Source organism: Rhododendron vialii, chromosome 8a, assembly GCF_030253575.1.
Source record: "Rhododendron vialii isolate Sample 1 chromosome 8a, ASM3025357v1".
NCBI lineage: Eukaryota > Viridiplantae > Streptophyta > Magnoliopsida > Ericales > Ericaceae > Rhododendron > Rhododendron vialii.
The window spans coordinates 24689493-24705715 of NC_080564.1; the positions used below are offsets into that span (position 1 = coordinate 24689493).

Genomic DNA, 16223 nt, shown 5'->3' on the forward strand with positions numbered 1-16223 from the left:
ATCAGGCAAGTAAGCTCGATGACCAAACCACCCAATCTTACTGATCAACTTGTGAAACAGCGGGCCATCATCGCAAATGGGACAAGCCAAATAGCCTTTTGTTCTTCACCTAGATACATCCCATATGCAGGTAAGTCATGAATGGTCCTTAGCCGCATGCATTTCAAATGGTTCTCTGGTTAAGGCATCATAAGTTTTCACACCATTCTTCCATAGTTTCTTCAATTCATCAACCAGAGGTTTTAAGTAGACATCAATATTAGTCCCTGGTTGATTCGGTCCTGGAATAAGTAATGGCATCATGAAGAAAGGGTTTTTCATACATCCTCCATAGTGGCAAATTACATGGGATTAATATCATAGGCCACATGTTGTATGATGTGCTTCTGTTGCCAAAAGGATTGAACCCATCTGTAGCAAATCCTAGTCTCACATTTCGAGTCTCCCTGGAAAACTCAAGATATTTTTCATCTAATCTCTTCCACTGAGGGGTGTCGGCCGGATGCCTCATATCCTCATCATCCACTTGCTTATCACTATGCCATTTCATGTCCTCGGCTATGTCTGGATTCATATACAATTTTTGCAACCCAGGTGTCACTAGAAAATAACGCAATATCTTATGCAGTATCTTCTTATCTTAATATTTTGTGGGCAAAATCAGTTTTTGGTTCGAGTTGACTGATCTGCAGAAACTGCAATTTTGTGTTTCTAATTGTGTGACTTTGGACTAGCATAACTTTGTCGTCCGAAATCTATTTGGGGCAAACTTTATATCGATATTGATGTATTGGAAGTCTACTTTCTAACGGTGGTGGTTCCATGATCTAATTCTAAGCCTATAAAATGCTACAGTCATTTAAAGACAGGCTAGTCGTAGGATGACTTACCGTTTTGGGGGTTTTGTTGTGTTTGAACTTCAAGTGTGTTTTGGTATACTTCTAAGTCTTCAAGATAGATACACTTGCCTTCTTTGGGTATCGTTTAGTTTCTTATTAGCTTTATAATTTTGTGTTGATCGAACTCATTACTAATACAATTTAACGTGTGGCTAGGTAACAAGCTAAGTAATTGGGAGGTGCTGAAACCGTAGTTTGGCATACTTCGGTCTACTCACAGGTGAGTGTGTTTGGTATGTTATGTCTTCAATAAGATGTTAACATGTTGTTGGTTGTATATCATGCTATTTTTGGTTTAGGTATTGGTATGCATGTTGATGTGTGTTGATTGTACGCGTATAAGGTTTATGGAGTGAGTCACATTGTCATGGGCTGTGCTGTTCAAATTACGGTGAATGAGAACTTGGTGTGCGGGACACAATACCTTGGGTACATGGGATATGGTAGACGTGTCACTGTATGAGTTGTGGATATAAAGTGTGGATGTTCAGTTGGTTTTTTATGTTGAGTTTTATTGGATATATTCTATATCTCACACACTCCTGGTTTTCCTTTTTGAATTCCCAGATAGCAGGAGATTGTAGAGTTGGTCCACTATCAGTCGGCATTTTGGGGATAGCTCGGGCTAGCTTTGAGTGTTTGTTGGTCGTGTCGGTGGTAGAGGGTTAACTTGTACATTCTATTAACATCTCATTACTCTATTTCAGTTACACATAGCCCTTAGAGTGTTCTAAGTATCGAATACAGATATGTACATCTCTTCCCTCTAGGGCCCATATTTATGAGAAGTATCCGGAATATAACCCGCTGATCCCCATGGCAGCAAATTTCCTTAATTAGGTTCTTAGCCGGTCCATAATTCATAAGGTGAAAGATACTAATTTGGAGGGCACTCAGTTTAGAATATAGGTCGCAATCAGAAGTGCATCCCCCAATAGGAGATTGGAGGATTTGTATGCGCCATCATAGTCCTCACCATTTCTAACAATGTTCGATTTCTCCTTTCCGCCACACCATTTTGTTGCGGCGTATCGGGCATTGTTAATTTCCTTTTGATCCCTTTTTCATCACATAGTCTTTTAAATAACTCAGATAGATATTCATGATCACAGTCGATTTTGAGAGCCACAATGCTCATGTTCAACTAATTCTCCACCAAATTCATATGCCACATGAAGTAATTTAATGCCTCCAGTTTATGGAAGATCAGATAAACAATACCATATCACGGAAAATCGTCAATAAATGTAATAAAATAGGAAGCCCCATGTCTCACCCTCACATTCATTGGGCCACAGATGTCAGAGTGGATTAATTGCAAAGGAAAAGTGCTCTTTTAGCTTTTCCAAACGGTTTTCGTATTGACTTTTCTACTAAACAATGTTCACATGCCGGCAAAGACACTTTAGTGAGCTGGACTATAAGGCCTTCTCTTACAAATCTGGTCATCATGTCTTTCTTTATATGGCCTAGTCTAGCATGCCATATAATTGAATGATCAGACACATTATCAGAAATAGTCATTAAAGCAACTGAACTATCATAACCATGATATTCAATATCTATTATTATAAAACCATCTGAAACAAAACCACGAGCATAAAAACATGTGCTCAAATAAATTGAGACATCATTAATTTCAAAGACAAACTTGAAACCCATTCTAAGCAAGGTAACTAATGACATAAGGTTTTGACGAATATATGGAGCGAACAAAACATCATGGAGGATCAAAGTGCGACCATCCCGCAAATCCAGCTTGTAGGTACCAATGCCTAGTACCTCCACGCTAGCTCCATTCCCCACTTTAATGTCTCAACTCCCAGTTGGTATCTGACGGTACTCCACATATCTGACCCGATCTTGCGCTATATGTTCTGCTGCTGCAGAGTCTACAGTCCACATAGGGAAAGAGTGAGCAACCATAACATGACTAGTTACATAAATAATGCAAGAAACAAAGTCACATTGTACCTTCTTCAACTCAGTGCAATCACAAGCAAAGTGGCCTTCCTTGTTGCAATTATAGCAAACCAACTTAGCCTTGCTCTTTTGACCATCGCGCTTTCCTCTCTTGCACTTCATGATCTTAGTCTTCTTGGGCGCTAGGCTAGTAGCCCCTCCGTGTTTGTTAGAGATCTCAAAACACTTGCGCTTAGGCCTGGATGCCTGGCGCGAATTTGACTCAACCATATTTGCAGAACTATTCGGCTTAGCCGCCTTTAGGCACTTAGCTTCGAATTGTAAATGACGCCCTACATCATCAAAAGTTTTAAGGTTCTCATTATGTGTCAAGTTCTTACTCATATTTCCCACAAAGTAAGGAGTGAGCAAATCACAACTTGGACCTGCTGCTCATCAATTAGATTGTTCCCAGCAGCTTTGAGTTCGTGAATCATGCTAGACATTGCCCTAAGATGGTGCTTCATTTTAACCCATGAAGCCTAGTGGCTAATGTTCCACCATATTTTACTTTGAGCGCTTACCACATAGCTTCAGCAGTTTGATACTCATCAAACTCATCAAGGAGATTGTTGCTCATGCTGATTTAACATGGTAAAGTGTGCACAACAATCCTTCTTGTGACGGTTCTTATAGGATGCAAGATCAAGTTAGTGTTGTTCAGTGTCTCCTCTCTTTGGCTCAGTCGAAGAGTGGGTCAAGGTCTCCAAGACCTCCTGCTTATTCAAAACATATTGAATTTTGCAGTGCCAGATATCATAGTTCTCCCTATCCAATTTTTCACCCTTGTTCAAATCATCGACAACGCTTTTGGAAGCCATTTCACTACAAAATTGTGCAAAGAGATTTTACAGACATATATAATTCATAATTTTTGCCGCAACAATCTAAATTAAAAAAATACGAATTTTCACACGTCGCAAGATCAAAAACTTGGTAAGCTTATAATCATCTCTTGCGCCACTTGTGACTCTTGTCAATATTTAATTTAATCAAGCACTAAATTTTAGTTTTCGGGAATTATTTAACTCAATCGAACAATCTCCCACTACTTTAGGTGTTTATAAAGCATGAGGCCATGAAACAATATAAATAATTAACATGGGATACTGGAAAAATTAATCCAAAAATGTAATATTCAACATATCATGCAAAGTCCATCTAGAAATTCGCACATGCTTTATTTGCAATTTCCCAAAAAATGGGAGACTTAGCCAAAAATCTCTCATATTTATATTTTTTGAGCTCAAGGACAAGCACATTTTGCAATCAAACATAAAGACAAATGTGCATATGAAAATACCTAAAACCCATAAGTACCATATGAAAATGTACCTTAAAATTTTATAAAAGTGCCTAAACATGTTTTGACCTTATGGCTAAAAAACTCAAAAAGTTGAAGGACCTCCACTGAAATCTATTTTGCTGGCATCCTTCCCCTAAATGAAAACTATTTTACCGTCCTTATGGCTAATTTTCCCAAAAAAAAAATTTCCAAAGGCTTAACAGTTAATCCTTTGAATTTCCATATCTAATTTCTAGCAAGATATAGCATATGAATTTCCAATAACACGCTAAAAAATTTGGCCTAAAAATCTAGAAGAAAATTTCAAGCATAGGAAATTTAATTTCAAAACGGTCGGTGCAAACAGTGCATCAAATAGAGTTCATATGAGTAAGATATGGACAATAAACTAGTCTAGAAATAAAAAAAGTAACCAAACGCATCCTTGTTATAAAAGAACCTAATACATAATAGCACTATTCATCTTCTTCGTCAGCAAACAGTAGATAGAAAAAGACAGAAAAATGGGTCTCGTGAATCTCTCTCTACACAACCCCAAAAATTGCATATGATATACCATTGAACTCGTATTGATCCAAAGATTTTGAATATATGAATGTCGTAGCACGAATCTAAACTATGAGTGAAATATGTGGTCAACAATACAGGTTCAGACACTTTGACCACAAATTCCAGCCAAACTGGTCCACAACTACTTTAGAAATTTTTTAGAATTGATCACCTCCTTTTAAACTACTAAATATATAAATATGAAGCAATTCTGAGATGATTAAAAAAACACCATTTTAATACAGCAACAGATTCATGCGAAAATATGGCAATATCTAATTCCTAAATTAGAGCTCTATAAGAAGAGGAGAACACCAAAATAAAGCTCTGATACCATTGTTAGAAATTGACGCAGCGGAAACTCAATTTCAGGTTACCTTAAAGTAATGATGACAGACCGGTAATGGTGTTCTACCTCGTCGAGAGCTTGCCTGACAGAACCTCACGCATCCAGTGTGCTCTAGTGATGTGTATACTACCAGTGTTATACACTATCATCCAAAGCCTAAGACCAACAAAATTGAGAGAGATTTTTTGTCCCCTTCATGACTACAATGGAAGAGATTATATATCATCCTCCATTGATAGTTCATTAACAGGGATAAGCCAAAAGGCTTGAAACTCCTAGGAGAAGCCAAAGGGCTTGCAACCTATGTAATAAAGACGTGGGTTATAATCTTCACTCTACGTTAGATAGTTTTGAGATTAGGTGGTTCTCTATTAGCAACCCACAATTTCCTCCGTACAACCTATTAAAAACTAGACAAGTATAATACAAAAACACCCTGATGTGTAATGACTATTTTATCCTTACTCTTTTAAAATAAAATCCATCGTCTCATCTTCCACCATCGTCATCTCCATCTTCCTTCTCCATGGGAAGCGCGATGGTGATCGGAACTCGAATCGAAAACCAGAGCCACAGCAAAATGGGTTCTTATCTACCACAAATTTGGAATCAAATATTCAAAAATCGCCGAGCACTTCACTTCCAGTCGATTGAAGAAAAAAATCTAAAAAAACCAAACTAGAGAAATCTTCAAGTAAGGATCTTAAAATGAGGATCTTATATGTGGACCTCCCCATTTCTCGCCTTTCCCGATCGGATTTCGATGATCCGAGCCGCTCAATGTATTCAGAACATGATTTTAAGGGTACTCGTGAGAAATCAGCAAAAAAAAAAAGACCGCGAAGGGCTTGATTTGAGCAGTTGTTATTTGAACCGTTAGATAAAAATAAACAAAAATTGCTCGGATGAAGCCCTTCCCAATCTTTTTTTTTTTGCTGATTTCTCGTGGGTACCCTTAATATTACGTTCTGAACACATTGAGCGGCTCGGATTATCGAAATTCGACCGGGAAAGGGAGGTCCGCATTTTATTAAAATCAAGTAATCCTTATAAGAAGGGGACTCATATATATACACACACACTCCCCTTCCTATGGGGGGATCCCTCATTTTGCCAAAAAATACAGACACCGGTTAAATAAGGACGCCGGTTACGGGTCGCGGGTGAAAACCGGTTAAACAACATCACGAGTCAAAACATTCCCCCTTTTAAGTTCCAAACAGAAATACAAAGAGAGAGAGAGAGAGAGAGAGAGAGAGAGAGACGATTGGAGAACGAGTTTGAAAAAGACTGAACCGAGTGGAGGAGAAGATCGACTGGAGAACAAGGTCTCTCTCTCTCTCTGAACTTGCGGATTTGCCCTAGATTCTCCATCTTCAAACCGCCAAAATTTAGGGTTCCAAATTGGAAAAATTGCAGATTTTTTGTGTTCTCTCTCTTTCGAAAATAACACCAATTAAATGCCAATTAGGGTTAGGGTTTGTTAGGGTTCGATTTTTATGTGAAACCTAAAAGTTAGGGTTAGTGTAATACCCAAATTCTAATAACGTGCACGGAAGTGGTTTGACCTGCGACCCGTAAACCGCATCCTCATTTAGGCTAGGTTCTAGAACTTGAAAAAGTTTTTATTTTTTGTCCAATAAAAAGCCCCGTTCCACAAACTGCTGCCCTTCTTATTTTTCAAAAAACTAAGACCAAAACAACGTTTTGTTTTTCCCCACAGCCCAAGTGTGAAATGTCTTTCTTGCCCCTCAACCATTTTGTCCGTGTGCAGGGTAGAACCGGCTTCCATATTACGCAACGCTATCTCTCATCCTTAGCAGCAAGTTCCCGTTGCCCCCATCTCTCTCTCTCTCTCTCTCTGCAAAACCAGAGCTTCGCACACTATCAAGATCATATCGACTTCCTCCGCTCCGTTTTGCCCCATTCTCGAAGAGTCCGAGCCCCACATTTGCAGTAAGTAATCTGAAAATCTGTCTCCACCATTTCATTTGCAAATTATATATAGTGTGTTGCGTGTTGATTTTTCTTCCAAGTTATCTTAGGGCTTCAAAGCTTAAGAGTTAATAGAATAATCGAACTCAAGCATACCCTTCACGGGTACTGGTTTTAAACTATGTTGTTGGAGAGATCAGGGATTCATGTTGCTTGGTGATTTGTTGGATACAAGTTTTCTTCCTGTTATGTGTATTTAACATTTCATAACATATACATTCACGTTACATTTGTCCTATAGGAAATGGAAAACACACGCAAAACCATATTGAAGTAGTAGATTAGGAAGCAAAATCTGTTAATCTGTACGTGTAGAGGTTCGTATTGTAGTTCACTCTGAAATGTACTATGCGCATTCTACAAACTCACCCAGTCACCCCCCCTCTCCCCAACCTCCACCCACAAAAAAAGAAAAAGAAAAAAGAGTGGAGTTGGAGAACCATTTAGTAGTTGAGGTAGTGGTCATAGAGGAGATGATGTCAACACATATTCCTTTCAAATAGATGATATGTTCCTTTGTCCACTAAAGGAGTTCGGGGAGGAGAGTGCAACAGATATTGGGTAGATCAAAGCTAATGCAACTACATATGGATACAAATGTCATTACTCAGTTGGAAACCGAAGATGCCACAAAATGAAGAAGATTTCATAATTTCACATATTTGGTGCTGGTAATGGCAATTGAGGTTAAATAGATGCGGATAGATAGAAATAATGCATACCAGAACCTTGACTATGCCATTTTCACATTTAAAAGGAGAGGCAACAGACTAAATTTTTAGACTATAACAAACTCTGTTTCAAAATTGTGTCCTTGAGATTAGGCATCAGATTTCTTTTGCATGTTATCTGAAACCCCATCCAGTAAGGAAGGAGCTCTCTGAAGCTCATCACATATATGTGTGTAGCCAAAATTCTCTATATAAGCAGCTGAACCAGTACAATCACAACACCATACTTCTACTTACATAATTATTCGAAGCAATTTTTAGCATGATTAATGGCATGAATGAATTATATTAAGGGGTGGTTGTGATTCTCTTTGTTATGTTGGAATTGATTATTCATGATATGAGGAATGGAATCCTTCATGCTATGATGTACGGACACGGATACGGATATGGACACAGACACGGACACGGAGATTCTAAAAAATTGACATTATTTATTTATTTATACAAATTCCCTTGAGGGAATTTGTGATGTTGCATCAAATGTCAATTTCGTTTTGCTTATCAGCCTCCAACTATGGATTTCTTCCATTGAGTTAACAGAATAATCGAAATGAAGCATACCCTTAATCACGGATTACAAGTTTAACAGAATAATCAAATTTCTTGTTCACGAGCAATTGTTTTTCTTATTTAGAGTTATAACAATTTCTCCACACACTCCAAATGGCTTCTGCTCCGTCGAATGCCACCTCTACCTGTGCATGGCCCACAAGGCTATGCTCTTGCGGATCTAGTCCGTGTTCCCACAATAGCTGGCCCCCGTGCAAAGAACCCTGGTCGTCACTACTATAGGTGCCCTCGTATTCCTGTAAGCCTCTCCACCAAACAAGTTTGTTTGTTGAAAAAAACTGTGTCTTACGGGAATGTGATCTTTTGCTTGTTTGATTTTTGAGTAGCCCTGCACAACGTGGGTTGCTTGGTGTGATGAAGGCATTCCGATTGCGGCTCATTCATAGGATGATAGGTCACGCGATTTCACTAGAACATCCCATGGTTACAACTACGACGGCCACAACATAAGTGGCTGCATATTAGCCATTAAAAATGGCATTCGTGTTGTAATGGTTATTGGGATTGTAATATGTGTCCTACTATTCATTGTCCTAATGCGTATGTAATTTGGTATCTACTATTTTATGTAATGATCCTTGTACTGCATAAGATCTTGTAATATTTTGGACATGGATGTCAAATTTCGGACTTGTATTGTGTTTTGGAGATGAATGCATATTTCTTTTTTTTGGGACACAAATGTGTTGTTGGTCGTTTTCTTAACCTACACATTTATAACTAAACAAATATTCAGATAACAAGCATGGTCTCACCAAGAGGCAGACATGGGATGGGAACTAGGACAAGCCCCCGGAAGGGCATCTCGCAAGCTTCACAACAAACAAATAGAAATGTCTTAGATCGAGCCAAGTGGACACCTAGTCTCACAAGGTGCTTACTTGAAGCTTGTGCTGAAGAAAGCGAAGAATTTGGTCGGGTATTAACCGGGTTCAGCTCCCTAGGATGGTAACGTATCGTTACTGCATTCTCTAGGAAAACTGGAACGTTGAACTATAAGAAGGAGCAATTAAAGAACAAGCACGACCGACTAAAGGAGGAGTGGAAGGCATGGATTTTAGTTGCGGAGGATACCAGCCAAACAGGACTTGGTAGGGACCCTGATATGGGTGAAATAACAGGACCTGAACACTGGTGGGCAGCTATGATTGCTGTAAGTATACACTTTACATTTGCAAATACTGTATTGGTGTTTTATGAATGTTGATTTTTAGATGAATATTTTTTTTCCGTAAACCAGGTGCGTTAGATAAAATTAGGAAACATACAAGAGTCTTGGGTATTACTTAGGAAGTGTCGGGGTTGATGAACTCCCATGATCAATTGGACAGCAGCAAAAGCATCCATTTCAACATAAATTTGAGTAATTTTCCTGTCCAATGCTACTTGTAACACCTTAGAAATAGACGAGTTAGAAAATATGGGACACAACACCCTAGAAAATAGACGATTTTTGGCTTATCTTCCAAATCATAGGTATTGTAGTGTGTTGGTTATCTTTCTGTTGGAAAGTGGGAGCACACATGCACTTGTTTTTTTTGGAATAAAATGGTACTATGTTTCTGTTGGAAAGTGAATACTAATTTGAAAAGGGATTTGGCTTGGCTTTTAGTTGACTGTCCCCTTCTTTAAATGGGCCTTCTGCTCGTGCATGGTGGAGTTGGACCTCAAATTCAGGCGTTTCATTTAGCCGAATACTGAGTTTTCAAAAGACATTAAAGTGTGATTTTTGGAATGCTATTTGTCCATCGCCATGCCTCATTAGTGTTTAATTAGTGTTTAGATGATTTTTGCTTCAGCTTTTTAGTAAAACTCTTGCGTGCGAAACATTTATCATTAGCGATTATGGCCAAAACAGATAGAGATTTTAGTAGGTTCCAATATCAGACAGAATGCTTGGGTTAGTGGGAACCATATTAGTAGGTTCGATTGGTTTCTGGACTGGGGTCGAGGCATACGTGCCCAAATTGTGGGTGCTTCCATTGCTAGCTAAAAGCATGATTTCATTTGCCTTGTATTGCTGGAAAATCGTTGAACACAATCACTCGTCCCCCATAGAATATGGTCGTTTGAGCAGTTCCTGGCTCTGACATGTTACCACTGCACATGATGCACAAATTACAATCAGTGTACTTTAAAGAGGGTAATGGTATGCACATCTATTACCCAACATATACTAGAGTTGTCCAACACTTTACTCTGCATGTATAGTACCACCATTGAATTGGTTTTGTGGAATAGGGAATCAAATACCTGTTAAAAGGATTCTCTCATTGATATTTGCTACTGATATATTTTGGCTCTATGTTTAAAGTACAACCTGAGTGTGCATGTGACCGCCCCCCCACCCCCCTCCTTTTTATTTTGGTCCTTTCTATGGGGTATTTGGCTCTATGTTTAAAGTACAACCTGAGTGCATGTGAGGGGCCCCCTCCCCCTTTTTTTTTGGGTCCTTTCCACAGGGTATTCACTGCTGCAAATAGTGGCTTTGTATGGCTCAATTGAAGTACGAAAAAGGGAATCCAATGCCCCACCCTCCACCACCATTTTTTCCATATATGCCAGTATGACATTTTGGTGTCCTTGTGAAAAATACAAATACTAACATGTATAAAATTGTTTTGAAGAAATCTTTACCCAAAAGAAAGGTTTGAAGATCCATTTGTGTGTTGCATTCGGCTCATATTTGCACAATTTAGGTACTACACTTTTTCTCCCTCTGTTTACTACGACGTTGATTTTGTTGTGTTGTTTTTCTATTGTACTCATTGCAGCGAAATAGTAACGTTGCGAAATTCGAAGAGAAGGGTTTGGAACATGAGCAACTCATGGACCGCGTCTTTCGAGATGTTACGGCTATGGGAAAAGACGCTATGTTTCCAGGTGATGGCATTGACGACATTGCAGAGGGATCCGATGAGTCGGATGGACCGCGTGGCCTTCATGGGTCAGTCCCCCAAGCCGACGACTACAACAAACTACGACACGGGTTAGTAGAAAGGGCAAACAAAATAGTAGGCCAAACGTCAAAATTGGGCAGTGGGTCTTCTGCGCGAAAGCGCAAGTTTAACGAGACTAGTGACTATGATTCCGGGTCCATTGCCCAATCACTTGACCGTTTCAAGTTAACCCCAAGTATAATGATTAATCGTTCGGGAAGATGGGGAGTCGACGACTGTGTCAAAAAAATTAAAACCCTTCCCTTTTTCGAAAATGAGGGTCAAAACGAAGATTTTCTTATTCGGGCTTGTAGTGTTTTTGGAAGACAACAACATAAAATTATTTTTTTCTGTGAGGTACAGACCACTAGCCTAATGATTAAATGGTTTCAGAGAGAACATGCTTTGGCCGTAGGCAAGTACTTCAAGGCTTCCCCTGAAAAGAGAGGCCTTCAACCTTCCCCATTCCCTCCCTGTCCCCCATGCCCTCGGGGTCCCCTTCTTCCGCAGGGATTTGCAGCATTCCCTGAGGGTTATCAACCATTCCCACCAAGTCGTCCCCCATTCCCTCTGGGTTACGAAGCATTCCGTCATGAGTCTGAACCATTCCGTCAAGGTCCGCCATTCCCACATGGTTCCCAATTCCCTCATGGTTCTTACCATTAGCACTTTGGCCAAATTTACAAAACTCCACGCCATTGTTCGTTTGTTATTGTGGCTTCTTCCGTATGGGGTACTAGACTTGAACTTTCGTACAATTTTAATTCGGGTATTGTTTGGGATTATAATCTGTTAACTTTTTGCAGTGTTGTTTTGAGCTGTTTTAATGTACTGTTAAGCCGAATTTGTGGCAGTTGTTTGGTAATGTATGTTGGAATTTGGTCGGGCAGTAACTTTGGTACTGTTATCATAATCTGTTATTTCAATGGTTGATACTCATGTTTGTAGCTCCATCTCTCTGTCTAACATAAAGAAACAAAAATTGGTGACCTGCAAATATTATTGCACAAATGCTTTAATATGGATTTCTCCGTTTTCGTTTTTTTGTTAATAGACCTGCAAAGTTATGGTGGCAATGGTTAAAAAAATTTATTATTGCACAACAGTCGAGTATTACCATTATTGTACATAGTTTACCTTCAGAAAATGGGTTTTAATTGATCCGATTTTGTTTTCCACTGAAATCTCAGCAAAAAGGTGGGTTTAGATGAGATCTAATTGGTCCTCTACATTGTCCCTTTGTGTTTGCACTGATTGACCATCTACCAATAGTTCTTCCGGCCATCTGTTTCATTCTCTATCAAAATCTTCTTAAACCAAACTTTTTTTCCAGCCATTAGATTCCCTTTCTCTCAAATCTTTCTGTTTTCTCTCACCACGAATGGCATTACCAAAACGTGGCCACAGGTTTTTCAAATTCAGGAGCCCCGTCAATTTCTTGCCTCTACTGATCATGTCAATTTCAAAACTGTCTTGAAATAAACCCACCTCCACTACTAGCTAATTCAAAAAAAGTCCACTTTCTACAGAAAACCACACCAGCACAGCAAGTTTGTTGTTTGATTGCCCAAAAGGAAGATATTATCGTACGTAAGGTTGTAATGACTTTACATGGGTTTTCACTGCATAGGGGCCATGTATCCGTCAAGAGGTAACTATTTTGCTAACAACAATGAAAACGCTGGCGTAGGAAACAATTTCTTTGGTCGTTATGCAGATGTCCCCAATGACCAAGACAGATATGCATATAACAATTAGTACAACACTGCGGACAACACATCCATGTTAGTTAATGGGATTGAACGGTTGTCATTGCAAAACCCCATTGACTCGTCCAATGCAAACCAAGGGATTTGGTATGGGTCAGGTACTCCTACATTTGTACAAAACACATCGAACTTCTCTCAACCATCAAATGCATCAACATGGGATGGGTCTTGGAATGGTGGGCCAGAATGGGGGGATCAACAGGGTAGAACATCCCTTAAAGGAACATCGAATCAATGGGCTCGGTTTCGTAACAAAGAAAGTCAATATGGGGGGAATATGATCGAACGAGATACGCAATTTGTAATAGGGACACACCTTCAACTTCACAAATTCACTCAGACGAAGCATATCCCATGGGTAATACACGTTTGGTTACGGAGGAGGTTAATGAAGAGGAATCGGATGAGGAGGAGGGGAACGAAGAGGAGTCGGATGAGGAGGACGATAACGAAGAGGAATCAGATGAGGAGAAGGGCATTAAAAACAAAGATTTCATAAAATGTCGTGCATCAACAAGACTTGTATGTCATACAAATGCTAATGGAGGAAGTCGATGAAAACCGCCCGAACAAAAAACAAAAGATACCGTACCTTACATCGGCCAACAGCGGTTTGGAGTGGGTGATGTCAACATTAAATTCCGACAATCCTAGAAAGTGTCCTGAAGTATTCTGGATGAAAAAGGAAGTGTTCGGAATGCTATGCAATGAAATGGTTAACAAATATGGCTTCCACATAGGAACAAAACGTGAGGTCAGCGTAATTGAGAGCCTTGCAATATTTTTGTCCTTATTGCGTGGATAGACCCTTAAGCAGATCCAGGAACAATTCCAACATGGGCAAGCTACTTGTTCGAGGCAGATCAACAAAGTCCTAAAATGTATGTTAAAATTGGCAGTGGACGAAATAAAGCCAACAGGGGATTACAATGACCACATCCTTACTTGCAAGTTAGACCTCAGTACAGACATTTCAAGGTACGAAGCATTTTTTAAATTTTGCCTTGAATCATTAAATGGAAAACATAAAAGTCGTTACTGACGTTGGCATGTAACCTAATGTGTTACGGAAATCGTTTACAGGATTGCATTGGGGCTATGGATGGTACTCATGTATTTTGCAAGCCTAAACCAAAGGATGCGAAAAAATTCTGGAGACGTAAGGGGGGCCACACTACGAACATAATAGCTGTGTGCGACTTTGATCTATGCTTCACATTTGCCTCGCCGGGGTGGGAAGGAGCGATGCATGATTATTTAATTTTCAAGGAATGTGTTCATGGTAAAGGCAAGAATAAGTTTCCGCATCCACCGGAAGGTAAAAATGTTGTTAGTTGTAGTTTTATTATTTCAAATAAATATGCACTTATGAGCTAGTTGTATTCATTTTTCTTTCTTTTCGGTTTTCAGGCAAGTACTATTTAGTGGATGGTGGCTACCCTAATGCAAAAGGATACATGGCACCGTAGAAAGGGCACATGTACCACCTAGAGGATTTTAAGCGCGGAGTGAGACGACACTTGGGCGACTACGAATACTTTAATAGGTGGCACTCGTCGCTTCGATCTGTCATTGAGCGAACGTTTGGGGTATGGAAAAATTGGTGGCGGATGATGAAGATTCCAACATATTATCCATTGACACTTCACAAGAAGTATGTTCTGGCTTCCATGAGCATACACAACTTCATAATCCGCAATTGTCCGGACGACAAAGAGTTGCAAGAAGCTTTGCATGATGAAGAAAACTACGATAACGATGATATTCCGGACATTGATCCCCGATACGCCCAAATGGAGGCCGCTGAAGACATACAATTTCCGCTACATGCAAATGATTCCAACATGAGAAAGGTTCGAGATGAAATAATGATGAACATGAAAAGGGTCCGACGACGACAAGGAAGAAGTTAAGGTGGGAATGCTTAGGTTGGGTTGGCCTTGAATACCTCTGGAATACGTTAATGTTACTTATGGACAAAAAAAAAAGTGGGTTTGTATTCCACAATCAAAAATATTGTGTATGAATCTTGTTTGTTAGATTTTGATGCGGTTTAACAAACACTGCATAAAAAATTTGAAAATATTATTTTCGTAAATTCATTATTTTAAAACTCGAAAGTAGGTCTTTATTTTGTAAAAGAGTTATTTCATAATAACCCCCCAACTCCTCTCTTTTGGTGGTCATTGGATGAATCAACGGCTTAAAAAAGAAGTCCGCATTTTTTGCAAAAGGAGAGATCTCCAAGGGACTGTGTATATATAGACAGGGGGGCGTAGGGGAGGTGTCATCGTCGAGGAGTGGATCAGCTTAAAGACTGAGAACTAAAAGAAGAGGATCAGATATTCAATTCTGAAAAAAATGCTGAATTCTTGATTTCAGCCCTAATTCGAAACTTAACATCTGAACAAGTTTCGGAATTCATCTTCCGCATTCTTTTGATTATTTCAAACATAAACTTCGATTTTGACAGCGATTTTTGGAATTGGACATCTAATTTACGATTCCATATTTAGAACTCGAAGTCGTCGAAACTCAACTTCCGCGTTCTTTTGATTATTTCAGAAGTTAACTTTCGGTTCTTGCAGCGTTTTTGGGAATTGGATATCCAATTTACGGTTCCAAATTTAGAACTCGAAGTCGTTGGAACTAGATGAAATCCCCATACCACTTTGATTTAAGATTTTGGGCACAAAATCTGAACTTGAAGTGAGACGATCTCAAAGTCGAAGTCAATATGTTACATCAAAATCCAAACTCAAAGTCGAGAACATAAAAATCTCTGAATTTAAGATCCCTTACCTGTTCGAGATGGGTTGAGATGATCGGAGAAGATTTGGAGACGATGAACAGTGAAAACAGTCTGGCTAATTAGTGTTGGGTTTTGTTGGGAAGGGTATACTGGGAAGTTTTAGGTTATTTTTTTTATTTCATGGAGTAATTTGTTAAAAAAAAAAGAAGGAAAATTTTAAAATCAGCCCAGTGAATATGTGAATGTGTATGAAAGGTATAAAAAATACACAAAAATATGTGTTTTTTTTGTATTTTAGTATATTATCGTCAGCCCAGTGGACTGACAATAGCAAGACCGAAAAAAGAAATAATGAAGAAGATGATGAGTTGTATGTAAAACAGAAAGTTTACGGGCACC

At 39.1% G+C, this 16223-nt stretch overlaps 2 protein-coding genes across 6 annotated transcripts; one reads left to right on the plus strand and one right to left on the minus strand.

Moving 5' to 3' along the window:
* Positions 1–2478: 2478 nt before the first annotated feature.
* On the minus strand, positions 2479–5398 carry LOC131336538 (uncharacterized). Of its 2 annotated transcripts, none has more exons than XM_058372413.1 (2): positions 2874–3326; positions 2479–2791 (listed from the first exon to the last, which is right to left on the minus strand). In XM_058372413.1, exons 1-2 carry the CDS (start codon positions 3204–3206, stop codon positions 2768–2770), a joined length of 357 nt encoding a protein of 118 aa, XP_058228396.1. In that variant the 5' UTR covers positions 3207–3326; the 3' UTR covers positions 2479–2767. The 2 variants fall into 2 exon arrangements, 1 of the variants encoding a protein (XP_058228396.1); XR_009202861.1 differs by lacking the exon at positions 2874–3326 and adding an exon at positions 5094–5398 and having other exon boundaries at positions 2485–2791.
* Positions 5399–9058: 3660 nt separating this feature from the next.
* LOC131336499 (uncharacterized) lies at positions 9059–15133 on the plus strand. Of its 4 annotated transcripts, none has more exons than XM_058372369.1 (3): positions 9059–9517; positions 14156–14390; positions 14483–15133. In XM_058372369.1, exons 1-3 carry the CDS (start codon positions 9470–9472, stop codon positions 14539–14541), a joined length of 342 nt encoding a protein of 113 aa, XP_058228352.1. In that variant the 5' UTR covers positions 9059–9469; the 3' UTR covers positions 14542–15133. The 4 variants fall into 4 exon arrangements, 2 of the variants coding, with proteins under 2 accessions (XP_058228352.1, XP_058228351.1); XR_009202853.1 differs by lacking the exon at positions 9059–9517 and adding an exon at positions 10734–11063; XR_009202854.1 differs by lacking the exon at positions 9059–9517 and adding an exon at positions 12536–14050.
* The last annotated feature ends 1090 nt before the right edge of the window (positions 15134–16223 follow it).